Below are 18,651 nucleotides of genomic sequence, written 5' to 3'. Positions count from 1 at the left end.
AGTTTGTGGGTTCGAGCCCCGTGTCGGGCTCTGTGCTGACAGCTCAGAGCCCGGAGCCTGTTTCAGATTCTGTCTCCCTCTCTCTCTGCCCCTCCCCCACTCATGCTCTGTCTCTCTCAAAAATAAATAAACATTAAAAAAATGATGGCTAAGGGGCACGTGGCTGTCTCAGTCATTAGAGTCTGCAACTCTTGATCTCGAGGTTGTAGGTTAGAGCCCCATGTTAGGTATAGAGATTACTTAAAAAAAATGAAATCTTTAAAAATATAATGATGGTTAAGTGGTATAGTTAGAAATGTTTACACTAAACAAACATCAGAAATGCCTCTAACTTCGCTAATTACAGAATAAACATCTCTCCAGCCTCATTGTCAAGGAAGAAATGTTTGCATATATCTCTGTACATTAGACATACAGAGATACTAATGTTCTTTGCTATGGAGGTTCAGTGTTTATTCTTTGTCCATGCCATGCAAAGCTGTGTATTTCATTAATCCTTTTTAAAAAATTTTTTTAATGTTTATTTATTTTTGAGAGAGAGAGAGACAGAGTATGAGCAGGGTAGGCACAGAGAGAGAGGGAGACACAGAATCCGAAGCAGGCTTCAGTCTCTGAGCTGTTGGCCCAGAGCCTGATGCGGGGCTCGAATTCATGAGCAGTGAGATCATGACCTGAACCGAACGAAGTCAGATGCTCAATCGACTAAGCCATCCAGGCGCCCCTCATTAATCCTTATTAATGATATGCTTTAGAAAATAGATTCTTCTTGCAAATGTGGAAGGCTTAAGGGTAGTGAGTAAAAAGAATCTCATATGACACTAAAAATAGCCCTTCAAATTATCAAACCTTCCAAGTCTTAGGGGACAACCACTTTGTATTGGTCTTCTTGGCTACCTCTGCCATCTGGGCTCCAAACGTTACAAACACAGTTTGGAGAAAACCAAAAGAGACAAACTGCGCAATGGATAGGGCCTTTCATTATTTCTACTATGAGGTACTTTGTAAGCCAATTATTTCATGTCAGGTGAAGTGTTCTCATTCATTTATTCAAAAAAAATGTGAATCAAACCTAAAAAAGAATGTGACAGGCCCTATGCCCAGTACCATAGGCACGCAGATGGTTAAGACAGGCTTCCCACCCTTGTAGGAACTCATGATTTCACAGGGAAAATAAACAGAAGCTTAAACCATAATGCCTAAGCACTAAATGGATGATGAAGCACTGACAAAGTGCAGAAGAGGGAGCCACAAAGTCGTAAAACCACATTTCTTTTCAGTCGTTTTGCTCCTTCTACTCACTACCCAGCTGTTAATTTATTTTATAAATATTTGAGTTTGTTCTTTGTCCATGCATCAGTTTTAAACACAGTAGACAACGCAGATGAGCAAGACTAGTCCATACTTTCATGGAGTTTATGCCCAGAGGAAATGGAATGCCAGAATAACTATATTAAGAAGAAATTGGGGCACCTGACCGGCTGAGTCAGTAGAGCATGCGACTCTTGATCTCAGGGTCGTGAGTTCAAGCCCCAGGTTGGGCGTGGAGTCTACTTTAAAAAATTAAAAGAAGGAGAAGGAGGAGGAGGAGAGGGGGAGGGGAAGAAATGGATTTGGGCAATGAGAAGTATAAGTTGTTTTTGGAACACAGAAGGGGGGGGAAGACTTCAAGTTGGATCAGGGAAGTTACTAGAGAAATACTGTTTGAACAGAACCTTGAATGGCTATGACGTATCATCAGATAGACATCTTGGGAAGAATATGCTTGCAAGATAGAGTGAGTGAAAGGCAAAATGCAGGAGAAATTTCTTTGGTATCTGTAGAGTAGGAAACTAGAGCCGGATTTAGGATTTTGAAGGCCTTGGATGATATGCCAGGCTACCGTGTTATCACAGCAGTGCTCTAGGACAAACTTTAGACTGCACCAGGGTCACCGGGAGGCCTTGTCAGAACACAGGTTCCACCTCCACAGTTCCTGATTCACTCAGTCCAGAGTAGAGCTGAGAATGTGCATCTTGAGTAAGTTCCCAAGTGACTCTGATATTTGAGAACCACTCCTGGAGAATTAATCTGGTGACTGTGTGCAGTATAGATTAGAATGGGAGAGACCAGAGATGAAAATGCCAGTCAGAAGATGGTGGTACCCATGTAGGTGGAAAGTGAGGGACTCGGCTGAAATCCATGGAAATAAGAGGGTCAACCATAATCAAGAATGGGTGTTTCCAAATAAAAATCCAGGACCGTGTTGTTTTTTTGTTGGCCCCACTTGCAGCTGAAGCAATTGATAAATTCATAGACCGTTTAGGCAACGTACAACCAAAAATAAATTTCTATTAATATGATAATATAATTCTGAGTTCGTTCAAAGTTAGGTATTGATTAGAGGAGTAACTTCTTTTCAAGTTAAATGAAAAGGTATCTTTTACCTCTTCTGGTATTGACTTGGTGTCAAGAAGTAGAACTAAACCAGGAAGGTGTGCTAATGTGAGAATATCCCTTTTAATGTTAGAAATTATATGTGGCGATCACAACTTTGAGCTCATAATTTAGAAATTGATGAGGCCACAAACAGTCATTTAATCAATTCTTCTGCTCTCAGGAAACATTACTTCCAAGATCTATCAAGATCTATAGTTGTATATTTTATGTATGAAGATCACAAAGGTGAGACTCTTAAGAAAGGTGAGGACAGGGTTAGGGGCTCTGGAAGGTTCAATTAACAATTCCTAATACTCAGAGTTTAGCCAAAAGCTACTTATTCAATACTACCATCCTACTAATTAGATATCTTATAGCTAATTGAGGCAATATTTTCCTTTTCCTTTTCCTAGAGATTTATCCTGCAATAAAATACAATCTATTGAAAGACGTACATTTGAATCACTACCTTTTTTGAAGTTTATGTAAGTTACAAATATAATTTCATTATATTTGGAATTTGTATTAAACTTAATTGTAAACCTCTTTGTTATTCATTTGGAATGAATGAACCTTTATTAGTCGAAAGCTACTAAAATTATGTAGCAAATCTTTTTTTGTCTGTGGCAAAGTTTGGTGTGAGAGTTATTATAGAGATCAGAGTGAATCGTTCTAGAGCAGCAGTTCTCTGCCAGGGTGATTTTGCATCCAGGTGACACTTGGTAGTGTCTGGAGACATTTTTGATTGTCAGACTGTAGATGTGCTCCTGGCATCTAGTGGGTGGAGGCCAGGGCTGCTGTCACACCCTACAGTTCACAGGGCAGCACCCCCCCCCCCCATAACAAAGATTATCCAACCATAAATCTCAACAGTGCTAAAGTTGTGAAACGTTTTTCTAGAGAAATAAACTTACTTCTCTAGAAAAAAATACTTACTTAACACAAGTATTTATTGAGCATTTACTGATTTGTATCTAATGCACCACATGTATAAACATGAAAGTATAAATCTTTCATGCAAATATTTTTTTAAAAAGGCAAGTATCTTTCCTAGTGAGATTTCTTTAGTGTATGGAGAGAGTATTGTGGTTATGTTTCATTATCTATAAATTAGAATCACTGCCAAAGGATAAATATTCTGAAAGAATATCTTTTTTTTCTCTTTGTTTGTCTTGTTTTTGTGTGTGTGTGTGTGTGTGTAGAAATCTTGGTTGCAATTTACTCACCGAACTGAGCTTTGGAACATTTCAGGCCTGGCATGGAATGCCGTTTTTACACAAGCTGTAAGTGAAATAGAAAATGAATACATGTAAAAAAAAAAAAAAACTACATGTAAAAATATCATACAGTGATTGGTTAGGTGTGTGTTAATAAACCCAGTATGAATTCTGGAAAGTAGGTCTTAAAATCCATTTTTTTTTCAAATGAGGAAACTAAGGTACAAAGAGGCCAAGAGACTTGTCTTAACTCCTAAATGGCACTCTCTGCCCTCCCTCATACCCAGCTTTGTGTGGGCAATGAAAGCCCCAAGCAAGTAACACCCAAGTCAGTATTATCATGGGAATTCGTGACAGTGATGCTTCCCCAAGGTGTGCATGGTCCTTGAAATCCACTTTTGAATTTAACTTTGATTCCTGCTCATGTGCAAGTTTCCTATGCAAAAGAGAACTTCAAAGAACTAAGTTTAGCACAGAGTTCTCCAGGCAGCAAAAGGTGTGGGTGCTTCTTGAGCCATCAGGAAAGCAGAAAGAACTCCTGAATGCCTGCCACAGGGCACTGCTCTCCATGTGTTTTCTTTCCTGACCACTCTTCAATTAAGAAGTATGTTATTCCCTTTCAGCCAGAAAATTCTGTGATTTCTCTGTAAAAAAGCAAATCATACTGGACATGTTCAGTGGCCTGAGGGGGATTTTTAGACTCAAGGTTGAAGACCCTCCTCTAAAGCAGACGCTGGAAAAGACTGTCTTACTGTCTTGTGGTTCAGAAATCCGATTTCACAGCTTATCTTCCGTTAGATGAAAGTGTTTACGGTGTGTCCGGAGCTGGAGTAAGTTCCTGCGGGTGCCCAAGAGCAGGGGCCTCCTCTCTCCTCTCATTAATTTGCTGATGCCTAACTTGGGGAAAGAATACTGAGGGTCAGTTTTTTGTTTTGCCAGCATGCCAGAGAACGGGCTCATTGAGTTTCTCCACCAAGAGGTTTTAGTGGTGTCAATATAATGTCTTAAAACTCACCACCTCTACTAAGCATCTTATAACACCGAGAGTCTCTTCGAAGAATCTGAATTTCATAGTTAGGTAGGCAATACAGGACAAAATAGGGTGGAATCCGTTGATAACAATGAATGAATTCATTGAAAAACACTCAGTGCCACGCGCACTCTATGTCGACAGTGTACTAAGTACTGGGGGTACAAAGAATACACAGGGACTGTCCCCAAGAATCTTTCATACTGGAAGGAGAAAAAGATGGCCGTTGATGGGAAAACGTATGTGAGCCATGCTGGCATCAGTGCAGCAGGGTAACGAGCTAGGGGGTGACAAAGTAGGGGATGGTTGTGGAATAGAAAAGATTTGTTGTGGAAAAGGCAACAACTTGCTTGTGTTGAGTTTCCACGTTCATCTTGATGAAGTTTTGGGGAGATGGTGGGGAGTCGGGAGCCGACGGCCAAGAAAGAATTCTTGAACATGTCTTTGGTGCAAAAAGGTGATTTTATTAAAGCACAGGGACAGGACCGTGGGCAGAAAGAACTGCGCTGGGGTTGTGAAGAGTGACAGGTTATATGCTATGGAATTGGGAGGTCAAGTCAAAAGGGAAGTCTCCAGAGGGACTGTGATATGTGAAAGAGGACTCCTAAGACACCAGAGGCCTTGCTATTGTCAAGCTAAGGTTGTTTTTCCCTCTAGCAAAGCATTAAGACAGTAGGGAGTTCCTGGAGAAATATTTTATTTGCCTGCCTCAAGTATCTGTCAATAGGCTGCAGGTTATAAGGAAATTTAATTTTACCTGAGATTTCCTTCTTGCCTTTGTTCCCCATATCACTATGGAGGGGTGATGTGGGGGCTCCAGGAAGCTGATTCTGTAGGTTTCTGGCGATTAGGCTATTGATAAGATTGCCTTTTTCTTGTAATTTACTAAGATATTTGTAAACTGATGGAAACTCCTATCTTGCCCGACTGAGATCTCTTATCAGTTAACCATTTGTTTTCTTTCCTTTCCTTTGTCCTCGAGCAGCCAGAATCACACATATCCCACCTGGGGCGGGGGCATGTGCTAACTTGTATCTTGCCCTCAACTTGCCTCATGCTCCCTCATCGATCTTACATGACAGAAAAAGGTAATTAAAGAACCAGAGCTAGCTGGTATTGAGAATAAATTAATACTCATGTCATGTGTGTTATGCCCAGAATTCGTGATCCCCAAATACCGCCAGGGAGCCGAGTCCGATGTAAAAGCAAAAGAGCCTTTATTCGAGCTAGCTCGAGCTCAATCCCCTACCTGCACTGATGCAGAGGTGAGATACCGGGGAGAGAGAGCCAGTTTCAAAAGGACAAAGGTTTTATTGGGGCCTAGGGGCAGTTGGTGAGGTAATGGCTGTGGCCTCAGCTGATTGGCTGGGGAAGGGTCCTGGGGAAGAGTGCTGTTAGGCAGGTGGGGGGGGGTGGGTTACCCAAGGGGAGGAGGTGTGGTCAAGGTGAAGGACACAGAACAAGATGGAGTCAGCCGGCGTAGGCCCGCCCTTTCAATGTGGTTTGAATAGAGCTGTACTACTAAAACGAATTCACAGTTAACTTCCAAAAAATTATCACAGTACAGTAAGTGTGTATTGGAGGTTGGGCTCCTTGTTTGGGGCCAAACTTTTCTTTTCTTTTTTCTTTTTAACGTTTATTTATTTATTCTGAGAGAAAGAGAGCATGCGCAAGGGAGATGCCATCCCGTGAATTCAGTCACGTTATTACCTATGTGACTTAATTACTGGGGTGTTTATAAGTTGAAACAATATTTTCTCCAGCATTAAATAAGTTTGTAAACCTTTTGGGCCCCAGCTGAGGTGGATTTATCTTGAACTGACTGAAGCTTAAACTTCAGGTCTTCTCACTTACATAGGCCCCTTCCAAAGTCTTGGGAGGGACCCTCGCAGTTCCTGTACGCATAATTTTGCATGTTTTGATGAGGCAGGATTTCCCAAAGTAGATGAGGTTCAGACCCTACAAGGCCTCGATACACCCCTGGGTTTCAGGTAATTCTATCTCAGTAAGTTTTTTGAATGAAGCCTCTTAAGTTATTGATAAACACTGAGTGAACACGTTAGCGGTGTGGTAAAGTCTATTTTGAATCTGAAATCCACCTCAAAGCCATGCCAAGAGTTTATTAATAAGGTACCACTTTTTGAATGGTAGTAATAATCCTATTTCTTTCAGATGAAATCAGGAATGAAATATATTATGGAAAACCAACAGTGGTTGATAATCCTAAATGTTAAGTATACTTTTTTTTTTCCTGACTTTAAAGTGCTTCTCCTTCATTCACCTACACAGGTGCAGACCGATGGCTTATTTTAAAAAATTCACTTCATTGCTTCTAACAGTACGAGCTCCATGAGTTTAGAAGCCGAAGGACTCTACGATGTAGAAAGGCTGTACCTTATCGGGATAGAGCACATTCACATGCTGGCTCGTCTGTGGCGCATCAGTATTGTGCCAAGAACATAAGCTCTAAGGGAGAATAAGGAAAATCTAAGCCTTACCCCTTTTGAATTATTGTTGACAATATCGTTGAGGTAGGTGTGGCCACCCTCTGAAGGCAAAGTCGAGCCGCAGTCACATTGACGCCCTAACGCTCCCCCAGTCAACCGGCATCTGCTTCCTTTTAGACGGCTGCGTGCCCACACAAGTTGACACACTTCAGGATATTGTCATCGCTTTTTGGTACGTACTGGAAATCCTGGCAGCTTCTTCTCAGATTCAGAAAGGCATCAACGTTAAGGATGAAGATGACAACTCAGGGCTGTCCTTTTGGGGTGATTTAGGGTAACTTTTATTATTTTCCGTGTGTGGTAGTTCAGAAGCTTTGCGATAGTCATACCCAACTGTTACTTTTCTTCTCCCAGCTGCCTCTGATTCTTCCCACGTATATGCCAAGGCATCTTCTTTCTCTGGGAAGCATGGTAGTTGCTCCTCTGCCCCATATCATTTCTTTAATACCTACCTCTGTTAGGTATTTACTGCGCTCTGGCACTACGCTAAGACCTTTCGCTTGTGCTGCAAGTAAGACAGTGTGTCTTAAACTCTTAGAATAGAGCCTGGCACGTGGGAAATGCTCCGGACGTGGCCCCTCACACGCCACTTCATTTTCGTTTTTCCAGCAACTCTTGTGATACAGGTAGTATCATCCTCATTTCGGGGATGAGGAAGTTGAAACTCAGAGACATCGGGTGACTTGCCTAGGTTCACACTGTCAATAAGTGACAGAACCACTTAAGAAGCTTCGCGAGTAATACAATTCCGCATTCCCTGGCACTAGGTAGGACCTGAATGACAACCGGCCTTTTGGGCGTCGTCCCTTGGAGTCAGCTTCTCACTGGAATAGGACCTTTCGAGCAGGGAGCTCCTTTTCCCTATGCTTCGGGAGCTCCTGGCCATGCCACCTATGGGCATCCCCAGGCTTCCTGCTCACCGCCTGGTGCAAATATCACATCGTCACTGCTAGGCACCCACTCTGTGCCCAGCCTTATGCTAGGTGCTTTGCACATGCTCTTTCCTTTAATCCTCAAGTTGCCTTATGAGGTAAATGCTGCTAAAAAGACTCGGAGACGTTCGTTACTTAAGTCCCTTCACCAGGAAGTGACAGCCAGAATTCAGACCTAGGTCTGCCTGATTCCGGGGCCCTTGCTTCTTGGGCTGTTCCTCACTGCCAGAAACTCCTCTTCAAGGCTGTTCTCAGAACTTGAATTAAAACATGGGCTCACCATTTCAGATTCTTTAGGCTTCGCCCCTCCCCCCGCCCAACCCCTGAGAGAGGATCTACGTGATGCCGTTAGATGTCTTGTATTGAGGAGCTTCGCATGGGGAGTCATGTTCTCATGGCTCATGGACCTATGTAGATGAATAAAGGAAAGGGGTTATTCTATCCCCAAGTACTTCAAACATACTGGAATAGGGTCTAGATCACTCTACTTATTTCTTCAACTGCTTTCCTCCAAGGAGCCAGTTTTCCCTCCATGCCTTGGGATTCCAGCATAGAGAGTTTGGAGTCTGTCCTATTTGAAATGTATTTTCACTGCCTGCTTTGGACATTTTTTCAGCCAAAGCTGTTAGGATTTCAGTACATTCAGGACAGTGGTGACAAGCTTCAGTCCTCAAGTCTTCTCTGTCTCCTCAGTTAATAGAAAGGAAACGTAGCCCATCTGTCTGGACCTCTGTAGAAGAATTTGGAGAAAAAAAAAATAACACGTAAGAAATGTTCCCTTATTTTGTGAGCTACCTTTAGTCTGTCCCGTTGCTCTGCAACGGAAAGCTTTTGCAAAAATACTTGAGTTTTCCTCTTCAAATAAGATAGAGTTTTTTAAAAAACAAAAAAATATCTAGAACAGTATTTCTTCAACTTTGATTATGAGACAGTCTTTGAGGATAACTGTTGTTATGTTTTACTCCCATAAAGATAAGCCCACGAATATCCAAAAGCCAATAGACTGAGTCAGCACACGTTTTATCTGTAAAATGAGGGAATTGAACGGAAATGGAGATGATGTCTAGTGCAGCGTCCACCGTTCGTTCGTATCGCAGTCTGTGGAAAAACAATTGCTGTCGGTCCAGCAGATGTAACCTGTCGGGTCAGTTCTCATTCTCCCCTTGGCTCAGGCACAATAGCTCCATGAAGAGAAGGCGGCACTAAAGACAGGAGGAGATAGGATAACTTGGAGTGGCCTGTATTTTGTTTTCACTACAGATAAACACAGGGCATTCATCTGAGCAGGAGGGCTGCCTGGGTAAGAGGAAGCACCGAGCCGATGGGTATAAGGCCATGGGTGAGCTACCAGGAAAGAGGGGGGGACAGTGGGGGTAGAGCACTGAGATAGTTGGGGGGAAGGATAACAAACTACTAAATTGTTTTGGCTGCATAATTCTTCATAGTTTTTCTTAATAGGGAGCGGGGGGGGGGGGGGGAGCAGGGGCGGGGAGAAGTGGGCAGGGGAAGACACACACGTGGAAGAGGTTACTTGCACAGAGCCCGCCAGTAAGCTTGTAGGTATTAATGCCATTTTTATGTTTTCAAAGCCAAAGGACATTCGGAGCCTCAAGGTTGAGGAACTGTGTTTAACCAGACATGTGACACTCACGTTCTTTCTCTTCATAACATTGTCTGACTGGATATTAACTAGTGTTACACAAACCCGACATGTTAATGGGCCTGAAAAAACGTAGAAGAAGGGGCTGGAATAGGAAGAATAGGGGAGTTTCCAAGGCAAGAACAAAAATGCATGGCTCCCAGCCGCACCGCTAACTCCCTCTGACCTCCGTTGTGGAAGAGTTTGAATCTTCGCTCCCCTTTTCTCCACCTACTAACATGTTTGATCTTCTGGCAACTGGTTCTCTATTTATCACAACATGGTTCTTTTTTTTTTTCTTCAAATTGAGATATAGTCCGCATAATAGAATATGCAACATTATAAAGTATATAGTCCAATGGTATACTTTGATAGACAATAATCACTGCTAATTCCAGAACATTGTCATTGCCCCCCTCGAAAGAAATACCATACCCATCAGCCTTTACTCCCCATTCCCCCCTCCTCCCAGGCCCCTGGCAACAACTAATTTACCTTCTGCCCCTATGGATTTGCCTATTCTGGACATTTCATAGAAATGTGTGTCTAGTTTCTTTCACATGGCTTGTTGGCTTCAAGATTTATCCGGTTGTAGCATGTTTCAGTACTTCATTCCTTTTTTTAATGTTTATTTATTTTTGAAAGAGAGCGCACACACAAGCGGGGAAGCGGCAGAGAGAGAGGGGGACAGAGGATCCAAAACCACAGAGCCTGATGTAGAGCTCGAACTCATGAACTGTGAGATGACGACCTGAGCCAAAGTCAGATGCTTAACCGACTGAGCCACCCAGGTGCTCCAGTCACATTTTGTTCATCCATTCGTGAGTTATTGGACATTTGGATTATTTTGACTTTTTGGCTATTGTGAATAATGCTGCTATGAGTATTCATGTACAAGTTTTTGTGTGGTCATATGTTTTTAATTCTCTTGGGTACATACCTAAGAGTGGAATTGCTGGGTCATGTAGTAACTCTATATTTAACCCTTTTGAGGAACTGCCGAACTGTTTTCCACAGTGACTACACCATTTTACATTCCCACCAATGTATGAAGATTCTGGTTTCCCCAAATCTTGCTACCACTTATCATTGTCTCTCTGTTCGATCATAGCCATCTTAGTGAGTGTAGAGTAGTATCTCATTGTAGCTTTGATTTATATTTCCCTAATGACCTAAGACATTGAGCATCTTTTCATGTGCTTATTGGCCATTCATGTATTTTCTTTGGCGAAATGTCTCTTCAAATCCTTTACCCATTTAAACATTTGATTATTCGTCTTTTCACTGAGTTTTAAGAGTTCTTTATATATTCTGGATGTTCTGGATACTAGACTTGTATCAGACATATGATAGTTTTGGGTTGTTTTTTTATTTTTAAATAAAGTCCAGTTTATCTATTTTTCCTTTGGTTTGTTGTGCTTTTTGTGTCATGTCTAAGAAACCGTCGCCTAAATCCAAGGTCATAAAGATTTCTCTCCTGAGAGTTTTATAGCTTGAGCTCTTCCTTCTAGGTCTTTGACTCATTTTGAGTTAATATTTATATATGGTGTGAAGTGTAGGAATCCAACTACATTATTTGGTATGGGGATATACGGTTGTCCCAGCATCATTTGAAAAGACTAGTCTTCCCACGTTGAATGGTGTTGGCACCCTTGTTGAAAATCAGTGGGCCATAAATGTGAGGATTTGTTCCTGGACTGTCAGTTCTGTTCCATCAACTTACATGTCTGTTCTTTTGCCAGTACCACACCGTGATTACTGTAGTTTTGAAGTAGGTTTTGAAACCAGGGCGTGTGAGTCTTCCCATTTTGTTGTTCTGTGTCAAAATCGTTTTGGAGCACCCGGGTAGCTCAGTTGGTTAAGTGGCCGGCTCTTGATTTCAGCTCAGGTCATGACCTCATGGTTTGTGAGATGGAACCCCGTGTTGCAATCTGCACTGACAGCATGGAGCCTGCTTGGGATGCTCCCTCTCCTTCTCCCTCTGCCCCTCCCCTGCTCACACTTTTCCCCACTCACACTCGCTCATGTTTGCTCTTCTGCACGGGTGTGTATGCTCGCTGTCTCTCAAAATGAATAGATAAACTTTTTTTTTTTTTTAAAAAGATCATTTTGGCTATTCTCGGTCCCTTGAATTGACATACAGATTTTAGAATTAGCTTGCCAATTTTTGGAAAGAAGTCAGTTGGGGTTTGGATAGGGATTATACTGAAACCACAGTTCAATTTGGGGTATAGTGCCATTTTAACACTATTGTCTTCTGATCCGTGAACATGGCATATCTTTACATTTATTTCAATCTTCTTTAATTTCTTTCAACAACGTTTTGTGGTTTTTAGTGTGATTCTTGCACTTCTTTGGTTAAATGTTTTCCTAAGTATTTTGTTCTTTTGAGTACTGTTATACATGGAATTGTTTTCCTAATTTCATTTTTGGAATAGTCATTGCTGATGTATAGAAATAAAGCTAATTTTTACATATTGGTCTTGTGTCCTGTAACCTTGCTGAACTCATTTATTAGTGCTAAGGTTTTTTTTCTACATTCCCAGGAATATGTCTTGTGGTCTTCTAGTTACCCAGGAAGATGTTGGAGCATTTCAAAGTCCCTATGGACATCTCATTTCTCAGCTTTTTCCTTTTAGGCTTTTTGTTTAGGCTATTTTTTGTCTTGTTATCAATTGCCTCACATAGCTGCCAGATTAAAACATTTATCTATAATTGTTTTCAAAAAATGCCCCTTGGGAAGAGGCTATTTTAGCACTGTGCAGTTCTCAGTGAGGTCAAGGGCAAGGCTTTCAAGTGAAGTTTTTTAGGGACCCCACTAGACAGGTAAAACAATGACAGTTTGTTCCTTGGGAATGAGGCTTTAAGGAACTTGAGCTCCATTCTGTTCCCCTGGGATGTGGGCAATTTTTAAGGCTACCATCACGATGGAGAGCAGAGGTTGAGGACAAGTTAAAACAACAGAGCTCACTGTTCTCATAGAAATTAGTAATTTTTTCTTTAATAAATGCTCTCCGGGTTGCTGCAAGCCCATTGGTTAAAATTTCCAAAGTTCTGAGAAAGTTGATTTTGACCATTTTTGCTAGTTTTTTGTTGTTGTTGTTGCTTTTACGGAAGGATGAATTTTCAGACGTCCTTCCTTTCTCATTTTCACTGATTCACCTGTAACAGGGCTTTAAAATGTCTAAAGTCTCAGGGCACCTGGGTGGCTCAGTTAACTGCCTGACTCTTGATTTCGGCTCAGGTCATGATCTTGCGGTCATGGGATCAAGCCCCATGTCAGGCTCTGCACTGGGCATGGAGCCTGCTTGGGATTCTCTCTCTCTCTCTTCCTCTGCCTCTCCTTCACTCATACTCTTGTACTCTCTCTCTCAAAAAATAGAATACAAAAATAAAAAATGAAATCTCTAAAGTCTCAATGATCACAGGCTAATTAAATACTTAATCATGGGAGATGATTAGAGGAAAGGAATAAAAATAGAAAATGTAATTCTTAGAGAAGCTCTCCCAGATGGAGAGATGAAGTTCAGCAAAGTGTTTCTATATTTAATGCTCTCAAAGTTAAGTTTAAGGTAACGGCTATTTTAAACCCCCTTTTTTTTTCATACAAGTTAAATACAGGCTTTGGAGTCAGAACTGAGTTCAGATTCCAGCTCTGCTTCTTGACTGGCTTGACAAACTGGGACAAATTATACAACCTCTCTGTACTTCAGTTTCCTCACTTGTAAAATGGGGTAATGATGTATCTATCACATAAGGTTATTGTGAGGTTTAAATGTGAAATGCTGATCACAGATGCCCTATGGCTCAATAGTATTGGTTGTGATGATTATCCTTATAATTTTGCAAAAGTACAGTGATGATTCTTGAGCAGAGTCAACCTAAAGGCAGATTTTCTTTTCTTTCTTCCTGTTTCCTTCACTTTATTTTTGCTGTAAAGAACTGAGAAGAAAATCTACTCGGCATTTTGGAATAAAAACTTGTGTCAAACAGTGACAAAATGTTATTTATTCAACAAGCCTTCACTAAGTAACTAGTAAATAACAAGCACTCTGTCAGGCACAGGGACAAAAATGACAATAGAGCATGGTCCCTGCCCTCAAGGAGCTGGCAGTCCAGGAGATGGATAAGGAAACGGGATCATATGCCACCTAACAAAGGCTGTCATAGGAGAATACACATGGTGGGGGTATAGCTTTCACCATTTCCTCTTAGATTAATCCCTTTGTCTTTGGCCCCCAAACTGAGGAATTGGTCCTATTTTTGTCTTTAACCGGGTGTTTTAAACTGTGGAATTTTTTACATTTCTAGAGATAAAGGAAAAGCACCTAGAATTATAGAGGACACTAGAAACAGTCTTTCCTACAGAGCCTGGGCTTCCTACCAGCATAGTCACTTCTAGGATTTTCAGCCCAAAAAGTTCTTTGGCATATCTTTGCTTTGCTGTCCACGTAAAAAAAAAAAATTTTTTTTCCTCTTTCTGTTCTCCACTTTATCGTCCAGAGAGCTGGGTAGTTCCCAAAGGAAGAGTGCTTTACAGAATCTAAGGGTGATTTATAGGCAAAGGCAGAAAATGATTAGTTTTCACCTTCCAGTTCCATACCCCCAAAATGAACATAAACTTTCATGGTAGTCATTACTGGAAATGCAGATAATTTTAATTCCATTGCATTTTTCAGAATTATCAGTCGTAACCCTCTGTCAACTGTTGAAGATTCCTATCTTTTTAAGTTGCCAGCATTAAAATATTTGTAAGTATTGCAACAATCTCATGGCTCATGAGATGATTTCTGATCTTTTTTGTTGTCATCAAAAGATTAAGTATTTTGCGTTTTGGTTAAAAAGTCGTAATTTAAATTTTAACTGGGTTATTGAAATAAGCATTATTAGCAAAGAAAACACGTATATGGGCAAGATAGCCTGCAGAGGAAGGAGTAGTATTGAAGAACACATAACAGACATGGGACTTGTAGATGTAGGTAGAAATACCATTTATCTCAAAGTGGAAAGTGGAGTAAGGTGTATATTAAAAGAAAAAAAGACTAATCAAGAGAGGTGGATGCAACTGAGAATGAAAATGAGGATAAGAGTAAAAAGGATTGTACTGTTGAGCACCAAGGTGATTAATTTGATGATGCACATAAAATGTCTTCATTGGGAGCTTTCTGAAATTATTGTCCATAGCAAGAAAACTCTTGAGCTGACTTGACAAAGAAGCCAGAATTGAAGTAATCACATGTTGTTAAGTATCTTTTTAGGTACAGAATTTTTATCCTTGGGTTCAAATCACGCATGTTTGGGCTTTCTCCTTCAGAGACATGGGATCAACACAGGTGTCACTTACAACAGTTGAGAGCCTCCTCATGATGACCCTTGAATTGGAAACACTGTAAGTTGATTTTTCTTATGTGTATTTTCACTTAGTTGTTTACTTAGATTTGTTTTATTGTTTTCTTAAGTCAGATTTATTGAGGTATAAAATTTGCTCTTTTTAAGCATACAGTTTGATGAGTTTTGACAAACGTGTAGTTATGTAACCACCACCACATTTGAGACGTAGAACATTTCTGTCACCCCAAAAGGCCCCTATGTGCCTTTGCAGCCAATCCCCTTTTCTCACCACCAGCCCTGGCAACCACCAACCTAATTTTTGTCCCTATAGTTTTGCCTTTTCCACAGTGTCTTATAAATGAAATCATACCAGGGGCACCTGGGTGGCTCAGGCAGTTAAGCGTCCGACTTCAGCTCAGGTCATGATCTCGCGGTCTGTGAGTTCAAGCCCTGCATCGGACTCTGTCCTGACAGCTCAGAGCCTGGAGCCTGCTTCAGATTCTGTGTCTCCCTGTCTCTCTACCCCTTCCCCACTTGCACTCCATCTCTCTCTCTCTCTCAAAAATAAATGAACATTAAAAAAAATAAATAAATGAAATCATACAGTATGCAGTCTTCTGTGATTGGTTCCTTTCAGCATAATCCTTTTGAGATTCATCCATGTTTTTTTTTTTTAACTTTTTTAACGTTTATTTATTTTTGAGAAACAGAGAGCATAAGCAGGAGAGGGGCAGAGAGAGAGAGAGAGAGAGACACAGAACCCGAAGCAGGCTCCAGGCTCTGTCAGCGCAGAGCCCAATACAGGACATGAACCTGCGGAACATGAGATCATGGCCTGAGCCAAAGTCGGTCACTTATGTGACTGAGCCACCCAGGCACCCCAGAGACTCATCCATGTTTTTGCACATGTCAGTAGTTCATTTCCTTTTTATTGCCGAGTAGTATTGCAGTTGTGAGGATATACCAGTTTGTTTATGCATTCATCAGTTAATGGGCATTTGAGTTGTTTCTAGCTTTTTGGCCTTTACGAATAAATTTGCTTAAAACACTTACATGCAGGTCTTCGTGTGAGCATATGTTTTCATTGGGGGAGGGGGGAGGTGGTAAAATACCTAATGGCAGGATTGCTACATCATATGCTGAGTGTATATTTAACTTTTTAAGAAACTGCTTACCTGTTTTCTAAAGTGGATGTACCATTTTGCATTCCAGCCAGCAGTATATGAGATCTTCTATCTATCCTTTCTTCTAATGTCTTTATCTATTTTTCATAAGGTGAATGTTGGCCTTAAAATTGAGTTGGGAAGTATTCCCCTCTCTTCAATTCTCTAGTACTGTTTGTGCAGAATTGGCATTATTTTTTCCTTAAATGTTTGCTAGAATTCACCAGTGAAGCCATGTGGGCTTGAAGCTTTCTTTGTGAGAAAGTGTTAAACTACAGATTTTATTTTTGTAATAGTGCTACTTAAATTACATACTTTATTTTTTTGAGTAGTTCATGTCTTTCAGGGAATCTATTTCATCTTGAAGTTATTGACATAAAGTATTTTATAATAATCCCTTATTATCCTTTTAGTATCTGTAGAATTGTAGTGATGTCATTCCTCTCATTTTTGATATTGATAATTTGGTCTTCTCTTGTCTTTTCTTGATAAATCTGGCCAGAAGTTTATCAGTTTTACTTATCTTCTCTAAAAAGTGCCTTTTCATTACACTGACTTCTCTATTTTTGTTTTCCTTTTCAAAAATTTCTGCTTTGATCTTTATCATTCCATTTTCTCTCCTTACTCAGTGATGAATTTCCTTTTCTTTTTCTAGTTTCTTAAAAGTGGACACTGGGGAAGATGAATACTATATGAGCAACATCCCACATGTTGACATGTTGTGTTTTCAGTTTCAGTTGGTACAAAATAGTTTCTAATATCCATTTTGACTTATTTGACCAATAGGGTTACTTAGGAGTGTGTTGGTTAGTTTCTAAATATTTGGAGATTTTACAGATCTGTTAATTTGTTATTTAATTCCATTGTGGTCACAGAACAATATGTTGGATGACTGAAATCCTTTTAAATTTATTGAGGCTTGTTTTATAGCCAATGAATTCTGGTAATAGATGAGAATATGGCCTATTTTGATAAATATTATGTGTCCACTTGAAAGAAAATATGTAGTCTGCTGATTTGGTGTGGAGTATTCTATAAATGTCAACTAGGTCAAGTAGGTTGGTAGTATTTTTCAAGTCTGATGTATCATTACTCATTTTCTATATATTTTTTCTGTCAATTATTGAGAGAGGGATATTGAAATCTCCAACTATAATTGAGTGCTTATGTGTCTCTCTTTCCTATTCTCCTTAATATATTTGGAAGTTCTATTATCAGATACATAAATTCTTAAGTTATGTCTTTTCTAATAGTTGACATTTCTATCACAATGGAATAACCTCATTTATCCCTGGTAATATCTTTGCTTTGAAATTGACTTTGTCCTATAGTAAATATAGCCACTCAAGGTTTCGTTTGATTAGTGTTAGCAAAGCATAATTTCTTCCATATTTTTAACCTACTTATATCTTTGTATTGAAGATGAATCTTATAGACAGCATATAGTTGGCTTTTGCTTTTTTATCCAGTATGACAACTCTATCTTTTAATTAGGTGATTATACCATTTATATTTAATGTAATTATTTATATGCTTACATTTAAAGCTACTGTCTACTCTTTTCTATGTATCCCATCTGTTCTTTGTTTCTTTTCTTTTTCTTTTTCTTCTTCTTCCTGCTCTTGGGTTGATTTAGTACGTTTTATTATTTTTTGGTGGGGGGATAAATAGTTACAACTCAGGTTTTGTTATTTTAGTAGCTGTTTAATGGTTTGTAGTGTTCATGTTTAACTTATCACAGTCTATCTTCAAATGATATTATATGATTTCATGAATAGTATAAGAACCTTACAATAAATAGTGTACTTCCATTGTTCCCCTCCTGACCTTTGTGCTATTGTTTTCATACATTTTACTTTTAGCACACCATATTATTTTTTTTGTTTAAATAGTCAGTTATCTTTTTTTATTTTTGTATTTTTGAGAGAGACAGAGTGCAAGTGGGGGAGGGGCAGAGAGAGAGGGAGACACAGAATCTGAAGCAGGCTCCAGGCTCTGAGCTGTAGACACAGAGCCTGATGTGGGGCCTGAAATCACAGACTATGAGATCATGACCTGAGCTGAAGTCAGATGCTTAACTGACTGAGCCACCTGGGTGCCCCTCAATTATCTCTTTTATTGAAGTATATATAGATCATGTAATATTTTTTTTTTTTTATTTATTTATTTTTGGGACAGAGAGAGACAGAGCATGAACGGGGGAGGGACAGAGAGAGAGGGAGACACAGAATCGGAAACAGGCTCCAGGCTCTGAGCCATCAGCCCAGAGCCTGACGCGGGGCTCGAACTCACGGACCGCGAGATCGTGACCTGGCTGAAGTCGGACGCTTAACCGACTGCGCCACCCAGGCGCCCCTAGATCATGTAATATTAAATTAGTTTCAGGTGTACAACACAGTGATCTTTTATATACATTA

At 40.2% G+C, this 18,651-nt stretch overlaps 1 protein-coding gene and 1 long non-coding RNA gene across 2 annotated transcripts in view; one reads left to right on the top strand and one right to left on the bottom strand.

The window, feature by feature from the left end:
* The window catches only part of LOC144614325 (uncharacterized), a 42,405-nt gene that overhangs the window by 13,583 nt on the left and 10,171 nt on the right, over positions 1–18,651 (top strand). The window contains exons 5-6 of the mRNA XM_081791188.1: positions 14,420–14,491; positions 15,055–15,129. Of these exons, the coding sequence (XP_081647314.1) occupies positions 14,420–14,491; positions 15,055–15,129 (147 nt within the window). The remainder of the gene's footprint in view (positions 1–14,419; positions 14,492–15,054; positions 15,130–18,651) is intronic.
* Positions 3,613–6,068, bottom strand: LOC144614277 (uncharacterized). The gene is made up of 3 exons (XR_014136097.1): positions 5,912–6,068; positions 4,385–4,529; positions 3,613–3,696 (listed from the first exon to the last, which is right to left on the bottom strand). It is a non-coding gene; the product is annotated as an uncharacterized LOC144614277 (long non-coding RNA).

This window comes from Panthera onca, chromosome E1 (genome assembly GCF_046562875.1).
Source record: "Panthera onca isolate mPanOnc1 chromosome E1, mPanOnc1 haplotype 2, whole genome shotgun sequence".
Lineage (NCBI taxonomy): Eukaryota > Metazoa > Chordata > Mammalia > Carnivora > Felidae > Panthera > Panthera onca.
Note: the sequence above shows the minus strand (reverse complement) of the source record. Positions and strands in the feature narration are given on the sequence as shown.